Source organism: Barbatula barbatula (genome assembly GCF_947034865.1).
Source record: "Barbatula barbatula genome assembly, chromosome: 7".
Taxonomy (NCBI): domain Eukaryota; kingdom Metazoa; phylum Chordata; class Actinopteri; order Cypriniformes; family Nemacheilidae; genus Barbatula; species Barbatula barbatula.
Window position 1 is genome coordinate 18,436,730 of NC_136770.1, and position 21,766 is coordinate 18,458,495.

Genomic DNA, 21,766 nt, shown 5'->3' on the forward strand with positions numbered 1-21,766 from the left:
CCTTAACAAATTTAGTAAAACAAAAAACAACAATTGACTTAAGTAGTACATACTAATAAGTAAAATAATCAAATTTGTTGAATTATGTTTAACGTTAAATATTATAATGTCAAAAGATTTGTTTGTAATATAGGGTTATACGTTTGGAGGTAGTTTTACAGAATATAAAGTATCATTAAGAAAAAGATAATAAATGTACAGGAGAATGGAGTGTGATCAGGACCCGACGAGAAGTTATTAAACATCAAATATTGATTTGAAATATTTTATTAGCTCATTTTTGACGTATGCAGATCTTCCACGAGGAAAACCAGTTTACTTTCGGTTTTAAGGTAAGACATGACGTTCAAATGCCCGGAATAGACATTCTGGTATAACCATTGGTAAATATAATGTCATACTTTATTAAAAGACATATGTATATTTAATTTTTGTGTAATTAAACTGTGCCTGTCAAAAGGTTTTGCAGCATCCAGGTAACCATGTGTTGTTAGTTTTGGGCAGTTGTTATCTGGAAATATCAGACATTGAAATGTTGTGAATGGCCAGTCAGATTAATGAATCAGTATAAAATACTGTATATCTGTTTCGTTTTCTTTTTTGTGTGGTAAAGTATTTTCTTATTTAAACTAAAAGACAAAATTAGATATCGAGTGGCCTGCATGCTATAGTTTCTTCACAGCCGTAAGCCATGCTTTATTTAACCTGCTAGACGGTGAAATGTGGTATAAAGAGAGACATTCATTCTAGAGGTCATCTGATTGGACAAGATCTGTTTTATGCAAAATGAGTATTTTTGGTCCATTTTCCTGGAAGAGGAAGACTTTTTAATCTGATAAAGGTTATTGTCAAGTACAACAAATCCACATTTAATAAAACAACAAAAAAAATTTATTTTATAGGGTTTTTTACGTCTAAAATAAGGAGAAAATCATGCTATATACATAAAACGGTTGCAAAAAGACTAGCTATAAAAAACATGTTGGCCTCAATCCCATTATAATCCTCCTCACATCTGTAGCAAAGTGGCCTGAGCTCTGGCCACCAGCTTTGCATTACACTATTTCTAATTGGAGGACAGCTTTGACCGGGTGTCGTGCTTTGCCTGAGACACGGGCACTAACCAGCTGAGCGCTTTTTAGTCACAAGCCCCGCTGAAACGCTCGGCCCTGGCTGGCAGCAGGGCAGCTTTGTCAGCATGCTCGATGTCCTGATACGCCATTTCTAAGCCACACATCTGGAAAACAGATTAGGAGAACAGAGATCGTCCCTACGTAATGCTGCGAGGGGCCAGATACTGGCACTAACTTTATCGTTTTGGTTTTCATGGGCGGCATGTCAGGTGGCTTTGAAATGAGTCAGTTGCACCTTCAAAGATGCATATGAGCTGCTTTCTGCTAGAAGAGCACCACCAGCCATTTCACATGCTCACCCGCCCCCCGGTGCACCAGGAACATAGTAAAATCAGTGACCCAAATGTTTTGTTTTACTGAAAACTATTTTTATAGCTATGCTTTATTTCTTAGTGTAACTTTCATCAGTTTTGATGCATTGAATACAGTTGGGATTTCCTATACGACTGTTTTCGATGCAAAGGACAATTTAAATGGTAGTCACATTTTAACTCGTAAGACCTGATTTGACGAAATTCTAGGCTGTAAAAGATCATTCTAGCAAGAACTCAGCAGTGTTTTGTTGAACTTGTTTGTTGTAGTTTTATTAATAGTTTTTAATGTAGCTTTTATTTTTATGTTCTGTTTTATTGTTCATTTTTGGTTTTATTAAACGAAATATAAACATCAACGTCTTATTTTTATTTGAGGTTTATTGAGTTCATTTTTAGATAATAATTTACTCAAACTTCCGATTTTTGCTGAGGAAACATTTCTAATTTTAGTTTAATTGTTTTAAAAACTCAAATAATATTTAGGGATATATTTGATTTGATTTCAAAAGATGGAAATATTTAATAGTTTCATTTTTAGTAAACTACGTATAATAACATTGGAGCTCTCTTACATTAAATAAGAGAGTATATATATATACCAAATAAGAATATTTTTCATTATATATACGTATGACATGAACTTTTTCTCATAATTTACTCAACCGCGTGCAATCCCATTACTTTTCATAAGTAGGTGTGTTTTCTAAATGGGATCAAACCCACAACCTTTCTGATGCTAAAACAATGCTTTTCATTTGAGCGAAAGGAACACGCAGTGAAGGAATAGCTTTAAGATAAGTGCCGCCATATTTGAATTTAGGGCTTGGATCTGTTTCCTGCATTTCAATTACACTCTATAAGCTTAAAATATTAAACATTTCGTCTTGCTTCAGATGACATTTATTAAGTCACTAGAACCATTTGGATTTCCTTAATAATGGATGTATGAGCTTTATGAAGGTTCAACATTTTTAACCACATATACACAACATGACACTGCACAAAATATTTTATGTTTAATGGAAGAAAGGAAGTAATACAGCCTGATCTCTCAAGAACGTAACCGTTTATGAGGTGTATGAATTCGTACGATGTGAATCGTACAAAACTTTACGATTGGTAAAACCAAGCTATACTGAAGTCCCTCCCCAAACCCTATGAATCTCCCCAAAAATGTACGAATCGCTAGTTTTGTTGAGCGTGTAAAATGTAGAGCTTCACAGCACTGTAAGATGGTCTGGGTAAAAGCATCTGCCAATTGCATAAATGTAATGCTCTCTTAAGCTGTGAGATAATACCAGATATGTGCCCTGATGTGTGTCTGATGCTAATGCCATCACGCTAATGTAGTTAAAGCATGTAGTCCATTTCACTTAGGACAGTGGGCAGCTAGGGAACAGCTCAGGAACAAACCCTATCCATGTAGTAATCATCTTAAAAAGTTTCTGTTCTTTCACCATGCAAAGCAACAAATGATCGACCATGTCAGATTACAACCGAACTAACTTTCTTTGAGGCACACATTAGTCATGTATTTTTGGCAAATGACGCCTTCCACCGGGACCTTGTATTACTAAAAATAGCACAGCGACTGAAAAAGTGCTCTTGTGAGCCAGAAAGCTGTAAAAGTGTTTAGGCACAACAGCTTTGATCAATATGAGATACCAGGCGATTGTGTTGCAGGGGCACCTCAGTAATGTGATATTTATACTTAAATAGTGTCCTCAGCACTGGAAACCCATGGCTTTTCCCCTTATGCAGACCAGACGGATTTAGCCCGACCATTGGCCTTCTTCCACCTATCGATCTAAAGGTATAAAATTACACGCTTGCTTTCAGGTGTGTATAATGCACCTTAAGATAAAAGGGAACACAGCATCATCTCCTCCACGCTTTCTTTCATTTCCCTTATCCCTCTTCCTATCACTTCAAATGAAAGATGTGCCCTGCATGATTTGATCCGTTCATCAGCAATATTCTTCTGAGAAAAACACAAAGTGCTTGCGGCAATCAGTCAGGGAGGCTGGGTAGAGAAGCATCAATTTTGGGACTGACAAATGATTGAGGCTGAAACCTGGCAATGCTGTATTTTCACTCAAGTGCTTTTTTGACAGAGAGGGTAAAAAGTAAGCTCTCCTAGGCCATATAAATGTCAATTTGCATGAGCTAATCACCAAAACTCTGCTGAGGACTGCAACAGTGCATTGTGGAGGACCATTTTGTTAGGCTTGTCTCTGAGGCGGCAGCGGAGTGCAAGGGCTCTGTGTAAGATTAGACAAGTACCGCGGTCGTGATTGCACGAGTCACGGAGAGATCCGGATAATCATGCCATCCATCCTCATGTCCCAAAACAACGCGGCAGGTCACGATTGTGACGCAAGGCAATACGGGACTGTAGTGTATGAAGTTGGGAAATGATTGGGGATCACTTTATTTTCCCCTGAAGTAGCAATTATTGCTCGGGTTCATCACCAGCTGTTTTATTTATTATCAATATAATGTGTGGCGCAGAGCGTCAGATTTGAATTTAAAGGTACAGTACAGATTTTATGCTTCTATGAGTCCATTCAAGCCATTGCAATAATACACTCGGCAAACAACAATACTCATTTCCAGTCTGACATTTCATGATTATTCTTTTATCCTTTTTAACAGTCACGCAGCTTTGTTTTGAAGCTCCGGGCATGTTCCCGGGTTGGCAGTAGCAGCCTCAAATTAGTCAAGCATAACAATGTATTGAAAAACACCACAGATGTTACTGACAAAAGCAAAACAATCTAGATAATTAAGATGAATAAGGAGACGAGATGAATAAAGAGGTAGAAGCAGCGGAGGATCTCGAAGATGCAAAGCCAAATTGAGTAAATAACAGGAACAAGGGGCCCCAGCTGTTGTGCCATGCTTTCTTAGATTTCAGACTACAGCATTTCTTGCCAGGGCCGCGGTCACAGCTGACCTTTGCCTTGGCAGACTCCATGTGACCAAACTGGATATCTATGCCTGAGGACAAGATATAATTGACATGGTCGGCTGCTTGAGGGTTTGCTGGTTGGACTGGTAGACCATGACAGACAGAAATCTTCTGGGTTGATTGTGTGGATCGTGGCATGGAAGTGATGCACACTCTGTAATTTTTCCTCATTCAAAAGTTTTACCCCTGAAGACAAAATTAATAATTAGTGCTGAAGAAAATTAAGTACACCCAATCGAGGTGCCTTGAAAATTTCTGGAAATGTGAAATGTGTGACTTCAAGGTTTGTATATCCAGCTTATAAATATAGATTTTTTTACTTTTTACAACTGTTTTGTTACATTCTGTCAATGATTAGATGTAATTAGTTATATAAGGTCCTCTAGCTCAGTTGGTAAAGCATAGCATTAGCAGCGCAAAGGTTGCAGGTTCGTTTCACAGGGAAAATAAAAATCATTTTTGGAAGTTTGCTTCCTAAACATTCATTTTAATCTTAGTCATGTCCTTAGTCAGTATTAACTCTTTCCCCATTGACGAGTCATTTAAAAATCAACCGTTCCCGCCAAAGAGTTATTACCGCAATCAGTGTTTGCACAGCAGGTTACTCACCTTTGAAAAAAGTACAGAATCTCAGTCTTTGAAAAAAAAAATTATCTCAGCTGTTTAATCAAAGTGATGCATTTTTTTCTGAAACCTACCCACATCTAAGGGGTGATAAAAAAGAACAAATGAAGATAGAATACAGTTTCTTTTGTTTGAAAAAGAGACTGTTCTCTGTTCTCAGTTTGTCCATACATTAATTACAGAAAACATACTGTGAGCCATCAAAATGTAGTGATAATGCAAAAAAACACTGGCGCTGGCTTGCAACTTTTTTTTAAAGTCTGGCGGAGAAAGAGTTAAAGATTTCAATGTTATTTTTTTCACAGAAATTTTCTTTACATTGCATTACATTAATATGACTTGTAGAAAACAGTAAATCACAAAAGTCACTTCAACTGGATTTTCACAGGCAGGGTCACATGTATTTGATTAATAGGGGCCATAAAAGTTCCAGTATATAGGCAAGATACATCAAACTCCCGCAACTAAATATACAATGATGTACAGAAAATGGTTAGATTTATGGTGGTGTGTATCTGTGGTAATTTGTTTGGACTGTGTGTGTTTTAAACAAGAAGGAACTCCGCGGAGAAAATCCTCATCCACTACACAATCTCTATCTGAAAGAGACATCTGTGTTTCAACAACTCCGGCCCCCTGACAGTAGAGACAGACTGCGTGGTTAAGGGTCAGTCCGGTACTCCATAGACGAACACAATTGCAATCGTACTCATAGCATCCCTGAACAGATGGTGGAAGTATACGTACGGTCAATATCTTGTGCGAGTATTTGTAATACAACCTCGTTCCCAAGCTTTGCTCTGGTTTATAAACTATATGTACATAACACACCTGTTTGCAGTGCCAGTTACTGCGTGATCCATGCGTGATTGTCAGAAATTGGTACAAATGTAAATATAGAGGCTGACTGTGCTTGGACCACTGCAGTATTACAGCGGTGATGGTTCAGCTCCCTGGAGGTGTATGGGGTGCCGTTTGTAAAGCGGCTCCCTCTGAAAATAACAGCAACATTTTGTCACATTTAGCTTCAAACAATGTTTAAAAAACTGGTATGAATTTTTGAGGGTCACTTTTTAGCACATTTAGAACAATATTTGTCAACTTAGAGATATTTTAAATAGTTAAATCTAAACATTAAATGTTACACCTAAATGTTAAATCTAAATCTAAATGTTAAATTTAAATATAAATCTAAATATTAAATCTAAATGTTAAATCTAAATCTAAATCTAAATGTTAAATCTAAACATTAAATCTTAATCTAAATCTAAATGTTAAATCTAAATGTTAAATCTAAATCTAAATCTAAATGTTAAATCTAAATGTTAAATCTAAATCTAAATCTAAATGTTAAATCTAAATGTTAAATCTAAATCTAAATCTAAATGTTAAATCTAAATATTAAATCTAAATCTAAATGTTGAATCTAAATGTTTCGGGTGAAACTAAATATTTAGCTAATATGCAAATTCAAAATGCCGTAAACCGGAAATACCAAAATAAAAGCTCGAGGAGGTCAGTGTGTGTTTATAGTGTCAAATAATGAATAAAAAAAACATCTCATCCGGGGAAATGGACTCTTGGACATGGATTATCGTGATAATAACTACCTAAATAATAAACACGTTTGGAGAAACTGTATTTGAAGAGTACTTTGAGTTTTTAGTGTCACTTTTATGAAGGGGGCGAGACTTATGACCTGTAGCCACTATAGCCAGCCACGAGGGGGCTCACTTTGACTGATCTGTCATGTTCGCTTGCATGAAGGCCAGCAAGAGCCTGTCCCCGCCCGCCCCTGACCAGGTACGGTAATGTTGGCCATGGTCGCGCTGCGAAAATGTCCAACGAATCGGCGTTAGCCGAGAACATCGGCAGAGCCGTCCTGGCGGCTATTCAAACTTTTTCAACAGCGACAGCAACCGCCTCAGGGCCACCACAGGCCAACTCGGTAAGTAGCTATGTTTTCCAAATCACGTAGCATTGGATTCTTGTCAAGGCTAACGCCGATTCGTTGGACATTTTCGCAGCGCGACCATGGCCAACATTGCTGGCCTTCATGCAAGCGAACATGACAGATCAGTCAAAGTGAGCCCCCTCGTGGCTGGCTATAGTGGCTACAGGTCATAAGTCTCGCCCCCTTCATAAAAGTGACACTAAAAACTCAAAGTACTCTTCAAATACAGTTTCTCCAAACGTGTTTATTATTTAGGTAGTAATTATCACGATAATCCATGTCCAAGAGTCCATTTCCCCGGATGAGATGTTTTTTTTATTCATTATTTGACACTATAAACACACACTGACCTCCTCGAGCTTTTATTTTGGTATTTCCGGTTACCGGCATTTTGAATTTGCATATTAGCTAAATATTTAGTTTCACCCGAAACATTTAGATTCAACATTTAGATTTAGATTTAGATTTAATATTTAGATTTAACATTTAGATTTAGATTTAACATTTAGATTTAACATTTAGATTTAGATTTAGATTTAACATTTAGATTTAACATTTAGATTTAGATTTAGATTTAACATTTAGATTTAACATTTAGATTTAGATTAAGATTTAATGTTTAGATTTAACATTTAGATTTAGATTTAGATTTAACATTTAGATTTAATATTTAGATTTATATTTAAATTTAACATTTAGATTTAGATTTAACATTTAGGTGTAACATTTAATGTTTAGATTTAACTATTTAAAATATCTCTAAGTTGACAAATATTGTTCTAAATGTGCTAAAAAGTGACCCTCAAAAATTCATACCAGTTTTTTAAACATTGTTTGAAGCTAAATGTGACAAAATGTTGCTGTTATTTTCAGAGGGAGCCGCTTTACAAACGGCACCCCATAGAGGTGACCACATGATGTGCTGTTTTATCAGACCAAAATAGAAATAGTTCAAAACGATGTCTGCCATATGCTGTCAACAGTCTTTACTTTTTGTTTACACTTCTTATGAATACTCTGGAGCCCTAACTCTATTTGAGGGATTATTTGCAAGTTAACACCATTTATGATTCAGTTTTCTCTAATTGTCTGATGCATTGCAATTGTACATTACAAACTATGACCGGAGCTCCCGGTCAGTTGTCTTGCTGTCTTCTGCCTACATAGACACTCTTACAGAAAAAACGACATACATTTTACACAAACATGTTTGAAAACCACGTTTCAGATATGACTACAAGGTGTATGCATATGTAAAAATTATGTGGCTCTTTTGTAACAGCAAGTTGCCTTTTAAGGTACTGTTGCGTCTTAACTGAAACCTTATCCATACTGTATATATATACATTATAGACATTTTCATCAGGCACACACCCCTGGCCCGAAGTTAACTTCTGGTCTGTGTTTGGTTATAATATTACAATTTATTTTATAAATTTTTTATTGTACATGAATTATATTAAATTGCATGGTAATTGGCTGCTTTTTTCATTATTTGCCTTTTTCAAAGACATTTTATTAAATATATTTTTAGTTTGTAATAAAAAAGTTTATATTTACAGAATTATATTTTTGTCTACGAAAATTTTTTTAGACTTTAAGCATACACATTTCACTCCGGTGTTCTAAAACTTTTGACCGGTAGTGTATATGAGATCAAAATTGAGAACAAAACATAAATATTCGATTAATGGTCGTTAATAAAAAGTCGAAGGCATATTACCTGTTGGGTATGTATGTACTACTCTTACTTGCATTTAGATTTAGGCAATCTTTGTCAAATCGTGTTATGAACTGATGTAGATTCGTCGGGGTGTGGTTACACGAGGCGTTTCAGGCAGGTCTGGGTGAACATTTCCTTCTAGATAAAATACATCTTTTGTTCCCACATTTCATTTTAGCAATTTTACGTGTCTAATACATGCATGGGCAACTTATAACACACCAAAGAAAAACACGTATTTCCAGCGAATCACCCCTTTAAATTACATAGGTTACAAACTAACGCCCAAGGTTTTGCAGACTATAACAATTTTACACTCCAGGTCCGTAGCCAGCCAATTGAAAGGGGAGGTTCTTTTTTTCCAAAAGTGGACCGTTTTGCAGTTTTTCCTCCTCCTTTTGTATTTAATTATGAGGTTCAAATACTTCATTTTGGTGACCTTTTATGCATGAACTTGTGCTGGATTAGCTTGTCTGCTGGTATTTTAACCAGCACGCTTTTTGATGCACCTAAAATATTCTCAGTTCTATCGCAATGTTACATTATGAATTTAACAAATAATTAGGCAATGTGAGTAACTTAGCGAAATTTGGGTCTGAAAGCCAATATTTATTATCAAATATAGACATGATATAAGTGAAACTGTAGAACTATATTTAAAAAAATGATGTCTCTGATTTTCACACCAAATGGTAAATCGCGCTATTCGCATGTAGTTGGAGGCTTGAACATTTTGAGTTTATTCGCATTGTTCGAGCGTGAAATTTGCTTCATTACAGACACGAATTCGCATCATGGGAGGGGCTTCTGACACTCGCTCACGGCTGTACTAGAGCAGGCTCCTGATTGGTTAACAATCGCAAATTTTCGCCAAAGTTCAGATTTTTCAACTCGCGCGAATCACGCGAACGCTCAATTCGCGCCGCAAGTAGGTCATCGCGTCTTTGCATTGACTTAACATGTAAATCACTCGCGCTTAACGCTTCATTCGCGTTTGGTGTGAACACACTATAAGGCATTTTTCAGAGGGCCGGTCCAAATATGTGGGCGGGCCGGCCCGCGGGCCGTAGTTTGGGTACCCCGTCGTAGACTATTGAGTGGATAAATCATTTTAATTAAAGAAAATACATATATATATAACCCCTCCCATCGCATCATTCAGAGGCGATGCTTCTTCACGTTGCGACTGTATTGCAAGAACTCTCTCTGTCTGCACGCGGGGCACACGCGTCCTGCAACAATAATCATATTAATTTGAAACAGCAACCCAGAAATTTGTCACAAGCATTGATTAATACAATGATGACAATAATCACATTAAAAAAACGACTTAAATTCTGGACCTTTGGCAGTGAGGGGGGGGGGTTCGTTCGAACCACCCGAACCCCCCCTGCCTACGGGCTTGCACTCTCTACTACCCTGACACCACAAACTATTCCGTACTCCTTTCTATGTCCTCTGTTTGCTTTACAATACTGTCAAACACGGTCACACCTTTCATTTATCATGAAGAAAGTCCTTAAAAGATGGATAGGCTGATAGCCTTTGACCTCTCATACTGCATGCAGCATGATCTCTTATGCTCAGAGTGGGGAATTCATCATGCCTTCACCACTTGACCTAAGCACATGTGAGCTTTGTGTGGAACAGATGGGACCAGGGAAGGGTTTGGGTCACAGCTGTGCTGGAGGCGCTGCACCCCGCTGATGTATCCTTGAGTCTCTTTAAAAAGCCCTCTATGAAGGTAAACCCTGAAGAACCTGTGTGTCGTTGTTGCTTACTGTAGCTACTTTGCCCCTTTAACAGCAGTAAAAAAAATGCTTACGTCTGCATATTATAGGTATAATAATTAATTCCCCTGTCACTGGACTATATGTACTGTAACTGGGAGTGTTCGCAGTTTCTTTCATACACTACGTATGAGAGCCAACAATCTGTCTCATTCTTTCATATGCTAAGAGTGATGATTTATGCATTTCTGACAATTTTCTGAAAAGTTGTATTGATAGTATCTATAAATCAGACATTTAAGTTTCTGTTGTAACCAAGTGTGCACCGTTGACGGCTATTTTCATACTTCTTCAAACAGTTGAATCTAGTAATGTTTTTAGATCATTTTAGATCAAGACTGCCTGCTGTGTAATGAATGAAATTCCAAAGTATCACATTCATAAATCTTCAAACATCAAAGTAAAAAAATCACAGACACGGTTCTGCCGGTCTCACTTCATACAATTAAGCTTTCCTTCATCTACATCAATTATCCAGATTGTTTGTATCAAGATTCATTCAGGCGCAGTTTCTCCTCCCTAATGTTACGTAATACAGTTTTGAGACGATTTTGCATCAAAAATATAACATTAATTAGTTTTATTTTTCTTGCCCATGTGGACTAGTTACTGGAATGATTTGGTTCAGATAAATAGAAATGCTAAAAAGATGGCAATCAGAAAGACCGGGCAAAAAAGATGGAGGATTCCATCATATCTTTGTTCATCCCTGTTTGTACTAGATGCCCATATGTGAGAAAGTAATTGCATTTTGAAACTGCTTTGGTGGGATTTGTTGCTGTGAAAACAGACTCCACAGAATAAAGAGGATTCTACTATTTATTGGTTTCCTGCTCCTCTACCTTTATCTCTGCGTTTCCAACTGATTTACAGAAATCCCATTGTTGATACTAAGAATAGCGAAACCTTTACATCGAAAATCATTTTCCAGGAGCCGTAACTGCATAAACCAAATGTAAATACCAAATAAAAATAGTTACACATAGCTAAAATAAGCTAATCGTATTTAATCCTGGATTCATAAAATGTTGAGTAAGGCAAAGAACAGCCGTGCAGACTCCAGCCACTGGTGATGCACCACAGCATTTCTGTCCACACCACTTCAAAGTGATTATGTGGGTCCAAATTTGTCCAGCTCTAACTTTCCGATGCAAAAGCACATCCTGCCGTCCCTCTTGGCTGCATATGATGACTATAGTTGATGACTCCGTGGGCCCTGAAAAGGCAGAGGCATTTTATCTTTGAAACTGCACTTAAAGATGGATGAGGCCCTATGTAGGGATAATGATAAACTCAAAGGAATTGTTCTAGTGAGAACCAGCCTGCTCATTTTACTAGAGTTAATATCTAATAGAGCTCTGTTACATGTTAGAAAATATGTAAATCTAGTAACCATTTGTTCTTAATGGGATCTTCATTAATAATATCGCTACAGACGATAATTAAATTCACCATTACAAAACATGAGATACTCACAGTGAAGATCTTTACAAAATGTATACTTCAAGATTTCTGATCGGATAAGCTATCTCGCTGCAATTTGTAACTTTTTTGCGAGGTGGCTAATTCATATGAAGTCGTACGATCTCCATTGTGCGTTTTAGTATGATTCGCTTTTGGGTTGAGGAGTGGGGTTAGGCTTCAGTATCCTGTTTTTCTCATAATCGCGTGTTCTTTGTACATTTCACATCGTACAAATGTATGCAAATTAGCCAACTTTACGTAAATAAAACGGTTACGAATTCCTGTGAGATCAGGCTTATATGTTTCTATTATTTCTCTATTACTATTGCACTTTACTTGCTAAAAAAAGGTGTTTATTTCAATAATTATAAACCATTCATTTTTATTTACCAGTCATTTTTATATTATATTTATATATGAGCATATTCTGATATATTAGATATTTTATGTTCTTCCCTGATATTTACTAAGCTTTTTATCACTGAATGCACTGAATACCCCAGAAAAAGGTCCTCGATGATTTAGTGTCGCAACTTTCCCTCCAGCCACAAAATGTTAAATCTTCTTTTTTATTATATATTCATTACCATCTTATTAACACATATATAACAGCTGATGTGAACCTCTACCTCATCATTTATTTACAGCCCCTACAGGAATGACAGATTCTGGAGGACTGCTGGGCAATAAAATCAGATGAAGGTTCGACAAAAGTTGCTCACGTATTTTCGGGAGAAGAAGCGATCGCTATCACCTTCTCCAATTGGCTTCGGTCTGCTTCTTCTGACTCTTTTCCTCCTAAAGTATCTCCCGTTTTCTTTGCCGGCCTGGAGTTTGGTCCTCTTAGATAAAGTGTCTGTGTGAGATGTGATACACTCAGCCTAATCAGCTCTAACAGGTAAAGGACAAAACAGTGTGTTGTATTTCATGTCCTCTTTTTGGTGTTTAGCTTTTAGAGGCTTTCAGTGTTGTAAAATCCAACAGAGATGTTAAAGCTCAGGGGTAACAGTAACAGTGATGTCCTGCTCAGGGTGATGGAAAAATACCCTGTCAAGAAGCACACCTTGAGTGAGATGAATGGTTGATTTTATGTGAAAGGCTGCATATGCCCATCAATGTTGCATTTTGTCTCTCAACAGACATCATGAACTGCATTGAAAAGCACGATGGATGCTGAAAGGCACGCAGCTGCTTGATAAATTGCGCTGCAAAAAAATGTTTATTGATTGGTAACATCTTAAAAGTGTTTCTAATCTAATTTGTTGGTGGAACAGCAGTTAATTGTTTACATTTATTTATTATATCATTTTTTTATTAAATGTTTAATATTCATTGTTTACCCAAAAATGCTAATTCATAATTTACTCAACCATCATGTCAATGCAAACCTGTATGACTTTCTTTTTTTCTGCAGATCAGAAAAGTAGATATTTTGAAGAACGTTGGTAAACACTAAAAAGCAAACATAGGTTAATTTACCACCTAGTGGTTGGGTTCGCCCCATTTTGACCCAACTCTAGGTTATAAACAACCCACAATATTTTTTGTGTCCTTGTCCCCATTGACTTTTTCTTTTGTGTTCCACAGAAAGGAGAGTCATATACAGCTTTTGAAGAATATGAGGGTGGGTATATTATATAAAACATTATTTTTTAATGAACTATTGCTGTAATACTTGCCATTCATTAGCTGTCACTAAAGAGTATTTTTGTTAATCTCATTAGATTCAGACTGTCCACTATTGCTTGAAAATATTTTGTATTGAAATCAAAGGTTGACTTAACCCCGTAAATAAAATCAACTGATTATATCCTAAATGGCAAAAGTTACATAAACCACATTTTTCTATCAATTTCCTATGTTTCTTTACATTACATGTACATTGTGCCAGTGATTCTTATTTTAGATTATGTATCCAGAATTGTTGGTATCCTAGCATTGTCCCAGAAGTAACTTTACCCTAACAAAAACCTTCTACATATTACTACTTATTGTCATTACATTACATGCACTACATATTATAATTTTGCGTCTTGCCTGATGCTCTACTTTTATAAAATGCAGAGCAATCTCATATCATCAAATATTTTTTTGCACTGTATGTTCATTTGTGAGCAGTTACTCTAAGAGAAATGCTCTTGACACAGTGGAGGAGCAAGGGTGTGACAACCACAGCAATTAAGTAGAGTCTACAAGTGAACAAACACTTTAGAGATTTGAACCAAGCGTACTTTCATTTCGCAGAAGTCTAAACCTCTGAGGGACCTTCGAGCAGATGTGAAATTGTTGACGATCTGCCACATTATTCTTTGTACAGAATGAACTGATCTTTAAAGCATTTGATTTTACAGTGGGGTGCTTTTATAATTTGATTGTTTTTCTACAGTTTAACCTTGTTTGTAACACCATTTATGTAACCTCAATTAACTTGCATCGGATTCCTTATTATTAGGAAGATATAGGCTGTCAAAATCCAGCCATCTTTTCTTTCTTTCGGCAATTCTACGGAGAAAGGCCCGAAAGGTCATACTGAGACCATTTCACATAAATCAATAGCTGTCACAGTCGTAGGGTCTCTGAATGTCCCTCATGCCTCCGTCATCTGTGGTCAGGCCTGCATATTTCACACTCACAGCGGTGTCACACAAGCACGTCTCAATCAGTTTTTCTGAGCCCAAATCAAAGGCGAGAGATGAACCGCTGTTCACCTCTAGCATTAGCCACATGCACTTTCACTGTCAGGCCAGAGCTGTTAAAGACGGCATGAAAAGGTAAACAGACCACAGGCCTCTCAGCCTATCAGAGAGGCAGAAAAAAACACACCATTGTGACATACTGTGCCGAGTGAAAGTCTGAGAGGAGTGTATCTACAAAACTCAGAGGCAACTTTCACAAGATTATACATAACACAACAGCACGATGAGTGTCCAGCAGTTTTCTTTTTTGGAGGCTCGTTCAGTGACACAACTCAAAATTGAACAATATTGTTCAAAATTTTTTATATATACTGCATATAAAGATGGAAGGAGTTTAAATCACAGAGATTAACTGAAGGGCCATGGCCAAATGCTAAATGGTGACTACAACTGACCTAAACATAAGAGTTTTACATCACATTACGTTTGTAAGGCATTTAGATTTTATTGAGTTAAAATGAGTCTTTTCAAACCTGCCTGTGGTTATTGCAAAGTTTTGTCTTTACCACAATGTATAAATGCATTCGACTGATTTATAGAAAATAAATGAAATCAATGTTAGTTAATGTTACTTATATTTGCTCAGAGGTTACTCCATAGCTCAGGAGATCTGATGGAGTTCTCAAAATCTCAAATTGCTTGGGAGAACAAATGAACAAATAATGAAACCGTTATTTATACTTATATATATTAATTAAATAGTACGTTTGTATAGAAATATCTGGATTTGAATCTGAATTTATGAGAAATGTTCGAGTTTGTGTTCATATCAGTAATATTGAATTGATTTGACTTTAGACTTGACAAATGTAAACTCGGTTTGTGAGATTGTTAAGATAATTTTTTGTTGAGATTTCTGTCACTATTGCTCAGGAGAAATATCCGAGACACAGATGAGACCTTGGCAAGTTTCCATTTGCTCTACATTTAATCTCATTGATGGCATTTTTGCATTATAAAAAAAGTTTGGCTTCCAAATAAAAAAAGTATAGCAGACACAGATAGCTGCATTCTTGCTAGTCGTGATCATACTGAATGCAATGCACTGCAATTTAAACTCTTACAGCCGTTTCTCTCTAAAGGGCAGGAATCACCCAAGCAACTGGAGTTATTTATAGTAATTATAACACGTGTTGTTATACATTTAAGGAGCATTTGAGCTCAGCTTTTGGTTCAAATCGATTGAATAATCCACGATGACCAAAGCACAAAGAACTGTCATTTTGTTCTTTAATCCAAAGTAATTTCACTGTTTATTTGTTTATGAAAGAGACTGACCAGCCTGTCTTTATTTTGAGAATGAACTACAGTAGCATGATCAACTGAGCTGTCAAAACATTCATTCTATGTTTCCGTTGAGTGTTTTCTGAACGACATTACCAAATCCTATTGTGTTGCTACATGAAACGGAACTCACTCCCACCCCTCGGTGAGAAATCTAGTCTATGAAAATGACCGGGGGAAATATTGATTTCCAATACCCCCTAGTGTGTTAAGAGACTGCTGTTTGTTACAGCAAAGCTAACTCATAAAGAATCTATGGGATAAACTTTGAAAACAGGAATTTAATTTATTACCAAAAGCCACACCAAAAAACCCCCATACAGAATATAAAAGTAAAAGCTGTAAACAGCTGTGATGTCCTTGCGTGCTTTAAAAAAATGCAGTGCTTAAGTGCCTCTAAGTATTATATATGCATGCAATACGTGCTAAAATAGCAAATTGAAACGCTAATGCAGAAATATAGATCTGTTCAATTAATTTAAGAAAAACAAATAAGATGAGATGTCTATATGGGGGAATGAACCATCACTGTCAATATAAGTGTGTCTGTTTGGGGGGAGGAGCCGTAACGAGCCAGGGAAGGACAGATAAAACATCTACTTTGCACAGAGAGAACATTTCCACTTAAATTACCTTTCTACCTGACAGGAAAATGTGATATCTTATTCTCTCTAACTCCCCAAAGCCTGTAATAAAAGCCTCTAACATGATGAGTACAGTTATGAATAGGATCATATGAGACTCTTATCATGTATCATATTACATTTGTACTGAAAACGTATCTGTTTTTCGTCTCTTGGAACATTATTAACACAACAGAGAACATTCACTTCGATGAAACGTTAAAACAACAGTGTTTACGCATGAAAATGTATTAAATCTAAAAAAATTATATGTAATGCATGTCGATTAGTTTAAGCCAATCGCTAAGTGATATAAAGGTAACTGAAGACACATCTTTAGCAAGGCATGGAGCCGGCTGGTATCAAAAAGCTACTCTAGTTTCTTTAGAAGCTCTAACAAAAGTCATAAAATATTAATCCGGTGAAATACTTGGATGTTGTTGGACTTGGTGAGTAAAACGCTACCTGCTTTTGTTTAGCAGTTACATAATCAAATAATCTTCACGAAACAGTTACACAGCCGTGAGTTACTCAAGCATAGGGGTTTAAAACACCCTAATGCTCAGCACAGTATAGCCTACATGGCAGATTTCATATAGTCGCTTTTCACTAAGAGATTTATGGGGTTTAACTTGTGCTTTTTCAGATGTTCAGCTATGCACAACTTCCCTCAATATAAAAAATGTAATATGTATTCCACTAGTGATACAAACAAGTATGCAAGGCAAAAAAAGAAGACAAAACAAAAAGAAGAGACATGTGCTAAGGTTTTATGACAGGAGTAGTTTCTTAATGGACCATTCAAGTTAACAGGTTCATGACATAAGCAAAAATCCTTTTACCTATACCATTCCAAGACCTATTTACCATCAATACGTGTTATCTCGAAGAAAGGAAATGAAAATGTGCAACTATTTTCAACATAAACAAGCAAGACTCTCATGGTTACAAAAAGTAACCCATAGACACATGATTTGTTTACATAATAATTCATCTAACATGCTAAGACGATAAATGCATGCATGTCCAGTGATTTCAGTGCAGGTTACATTAACTCAGACAATTGGGGAAACTAATACACGTCTAATTTACAGTAAACAGAATCTTACCTGCAAATGCCCCTGGTACATATTTAGCGGAGAAGAAAATAGAAGGTCCCAGACTGTGGATCTCAGTTATACGAAATCTGATGACAGTTCGAATGTTCAAGTATTTTGAAACACCTGGACGGAACCGGTCGTGCGATCGAGTCCATCTAGGTAAGTCGACACACTGAGCCCTCTGTGGATAAAGTGCACGTTATGGATGTACTTTATGATAGGAAGGGACCGTCAGCTCAGTTGCTTCAGACGCGCCGGCGAGTCTCCTCAGCAACTTGCTCAGGCGCGCAACGGATGCGCTGAACGCACGAAAATCATTGTCGCGTCATGACCGCGGATCTGTGGGTTGTATCGTAGTTGGTCTGATTCTTCGGCAATTCCTGCCTGCTTTATTAGACTCTCTCTCCTTACCGACTTGCCGCTCACTCCTCCTCTACCCAGCCCAACAGATTTAGGCGGAGCCGGTTCCGTCATTCGCAGAAGCATCAACACACAGATGCTCAGTCCAGGTGTGTTTATTGTTTTAATGCGCTTCTTCGGCGTACATTCCACAGTTCTGCTCTTCTGAACTCCGCAAAACCAGCAAGGAGGCGCTTCTTACAGATGTGTTACGCAATTGCTTACTGTATCCTTTGGGTGTTAGATGAAGAAAGCAAGACGTCGTTTTACAAGTTAACCAGAGATTGGTGAAAACGCATTGCATGTTTAGTTGATAATGAAAGGAAATAGGCTTCTTATTTTCGCGATGTTTTTTTTAGCTATGGGCTGAGGTGAATGTGGTTTCTCCTACTGCCTTAGGATTTAAGAATGCGGAACAATGTTTCATTTTTTATATCATAAAATGGCACACTGTATTCTGTAAGACTAAATCCACCTGGGCATACACTCTAAGATTTATATTTGTGCATGTTTGCATGGGATTCGAACACATGACCTTTGCGCTGTTTATGCTATGCGTTTCCAAACGAGCTATTTTTTTAATTCTGCCATTGGTCAGCTGTTTGTGAAATAAAAACTTTGAAGAATGAAAAAAGTTTTGATATCTTAGCTCTTAGGCAATGTACACTAAACTATTCGTTTTTAAAGAAACAAGATATGACCACAATAAACAAATACCTAAAATAAATAGGCCTGAAGTCACTCCACAAGAGATCAAACTCACACATTGCATACTTTCAATGTATTTTTCTTTTAGACAAAAATATGTATACGCCTATTGATGCTCTAACACCCAAACCTCTTCATTCAAGATTCGCTTAGACAGGTAATGTCACAACCCACCAAAACCTTTTTAAAAGGGAATTATGGAGAAAAAAATGCATTCGTTTTTGTCATTGTATAGTGTTTATAGTGCGCAGTTTGAAAACTCCTGCTCTAATGGAACTTTTGAAACTCTTGTTGAGACACTGTAGGAATCTCATCTTGAAAAGTAATATATCATTATCAATGAGAAATATGCCCTCTAGTCAGTCATAAAAAAATGGTGATTAGATAAATCAAATATTTATAAGAGAGAATAAGAATAGCTGTCTTCATTTATTTGAATGATCTGTCCGTGCCAGGATTTTGTAGAATACTCTTGAGTATGATAAATATGGCTATTATTAAAAATGTGAGATTTTGCTCTATTTTTGGCCTCTGGTAGGTCAGTACCTAATTACGTTTTTAAAATACTTCAACGTATCTATCTGTTAAGAATTAATAATCATTTTAAGTCTTTGTGGAGGTTATTCAACCCTTGCCTATAGCCTGACAGCTGTCTAAAAGGTATTTATTGTTTTCTGTCAACATGAGAGCATCGTCCTTTAGGCCATTCTTTTGTGAGCCTGTTTACTGTCTGTGTTTGTGCAAGCTGCTGTGTGGTTATGAGGACATATGATGTCAGTTTTAGAAAAATGGTGAATGGCTAAGAAGGTTAGCCTCACGTAAACGGCTTCCGGGCTTTGACAGGAATACCCTTCCCCCCTAATGACACTCCAGGCTAATTAAACATTTTGGAGTCAGGGATTCCTGTGTGACATCCCTGGTGACATCAGCTGGATGTGCTGTGGAAGACAAAAAAACTTTTGAAATCGGCTAAGCACGTGAAAAAGTCAAATCAGGTGCTGCAGGATCAAAGTTCACCAATGGAGATAATTATGCTTCATTTGATTGTGACCGAGGTCATGTTGGGCATAATGTGTTCTATGTCATTTTTGTCTGGTCCACTTATACTTCCAGTTAGTGACAACTAGTTAATTTTCCATTTGAGATGATCCTACCTTTCTTAAGTCATGGTAGAGATGGAAGACGAGTAGATAGGGCACGAGTGCATAGAATAGTACATTAATTGGGACACACCCTGATACTCTACTTAGCAGAAATGAAATAACATCAATTTAGTTTTTTCAGTAGTCTTCAAAGGGCCTCCATGACCCCAGGGGGTCAGCAAAGGTACTGCAGGAATTGTGCAAATTATTGTATGAATAATATCATCATCTAGCTGAACACGTTTTGAACATATATGTGTTAAATAGTCTAAAGTTAACTTCAGCCAAATTTATAGATAGGAAACAGTCGAATTTGCGAATAACTACATTTTTACAAAAATGAAATATTTACAAAATTGGCAAAAGCACTTAAATTTAAGAAACATGATCTTGGTATTGCTTTCGTCACGCTTTAGTTGAGCTACATGGCCCCATAAACATCTGTTGCATGTTAACTCAGACTGATTTTTGCCCTCTTTCTAGTCTATGTAATGTAAAATTGATTAATGATCCCGGTAGACTATTGATCTCAAAAACAGAGAAAGCATCAAACCAAAACAAGTCGAAATTTACCTAACTTAGTGAAAAGAGAGAGGCTCGGACGATCTATCACAGTAATGAATACTGTCTGCCCACCAGAACAGAGTTTGAAAGCTAATTTCATTCGCCATTGATGCTTTAAATTAAAGTTATGACAAGTGCAAAAGCAGGATTGCTTTAAAAGCTTGTTTCTGCTGTGTACATTGAGGGATTCCCCAAGAACCCATGTTGCATATATCCAACAGTAAAGATTAAGACACCTGAGACAATAATGAGTCTTTCTGAAAGTGAAACTTAAAGTATGGCTGGATGTGTTAAATAGAGACGGGGAACTCCATTTAAATCTATCCCAGAGAGAACGATACTATGGGATTCTTCCGCTGTCAATCAGAATTGGCCCGTGACCTCCCCACCAGCATACCGACAGAACCATAATTAGCTGTCTACACCCGATAATACCTCACACCTCTGTGCATTCATATGCTGTGTACACATAAGTATGGTGAATGCAGATCCCCCTATATTGGCTTAAACCATCCACGTTTAATAAAAGCAATGTTAACAATGACACCCTCCCCTCATCTCAAATGTACTGTGGTAAGGCCGAATGAAAGTTGGACTGAGAAGGAACTGTGGATCTTGAGGGATTTAGGGCCTGTGATCTCATAAAGTGTATTTTTAAAGATGATCCGCCCACGTCGGACAGTACCGTGAAGCACCTTGTGAAAGCTGGGAGATGAGTTGACATGAGGACTGCGGCGCTGCTAATGAACTTTGAAATGGAAGTCAGAGGCAAGAGCTATCAATTATAATAACAGCCTCCACCTTCTCCAGACAGAGCAGCATCCGTCCCCATTATGCTCCAACACTCCCATCATGTTTAGCCTCATTAAGCAACTCTCCGCGGCGCGGTAAAAACGCTGGCCAAAAGCCTCATCACACCATTGCGCTGAGCTCAGCTCGAAGTCAGTAGATTTCCATTTTGGAAAAGTCAAATAGTTTTGTACTTTTTGTTACTTAATAGCCAAAATAAAATGAACATAAAGTGTAACTGTAATGGTTTAATAAAAATAACCAAAAATGGAGAACGACAACAGCGATATATTAATTCATTTAATATATACAGTATATTTGAAAAAACATAGAATTATTCATTGCTGATATATTACAATCTACAATATATTGAATAATACAAAGAATTGCAGCTTTTCCTTGTAAACAACCACTTCTAATATATGGTAATGTATATAATACTGTAGCATTGTATTTTCCAGTGTATTCCCTTTAAGGGAATAGCTGCT

At 36.9% G+C, this 21,766-nt stretch overlaps 1 protein-coding gene across 1 annotated transcript in view; it reads right to left on the minus strand.

Annotated features, from left to right (window-relative positions):
* pex5la (peroxisomal biogenesis factor 5-like a) overlaps nt 1-18,007 on the minus strand; it is a 71,651-nt gene extending 53,644 nt beyond the window's left edge. Inside the window, exon 1 of the mRNA XM_079461112.1 lies at nt 17,686-18,007. Coding sequence (XP_079317238.1) covers nt 17,686-17,706 — 21 coding nt within the window. The 5' untranslated portion in view covers nt 17,707-18,007. The remainder of the gene's footprint in view (nt 1-17,685) is intronic.
* Between the last annotated feature and the right edge of the window lie 3,759 nt (nt 18,008-21,766).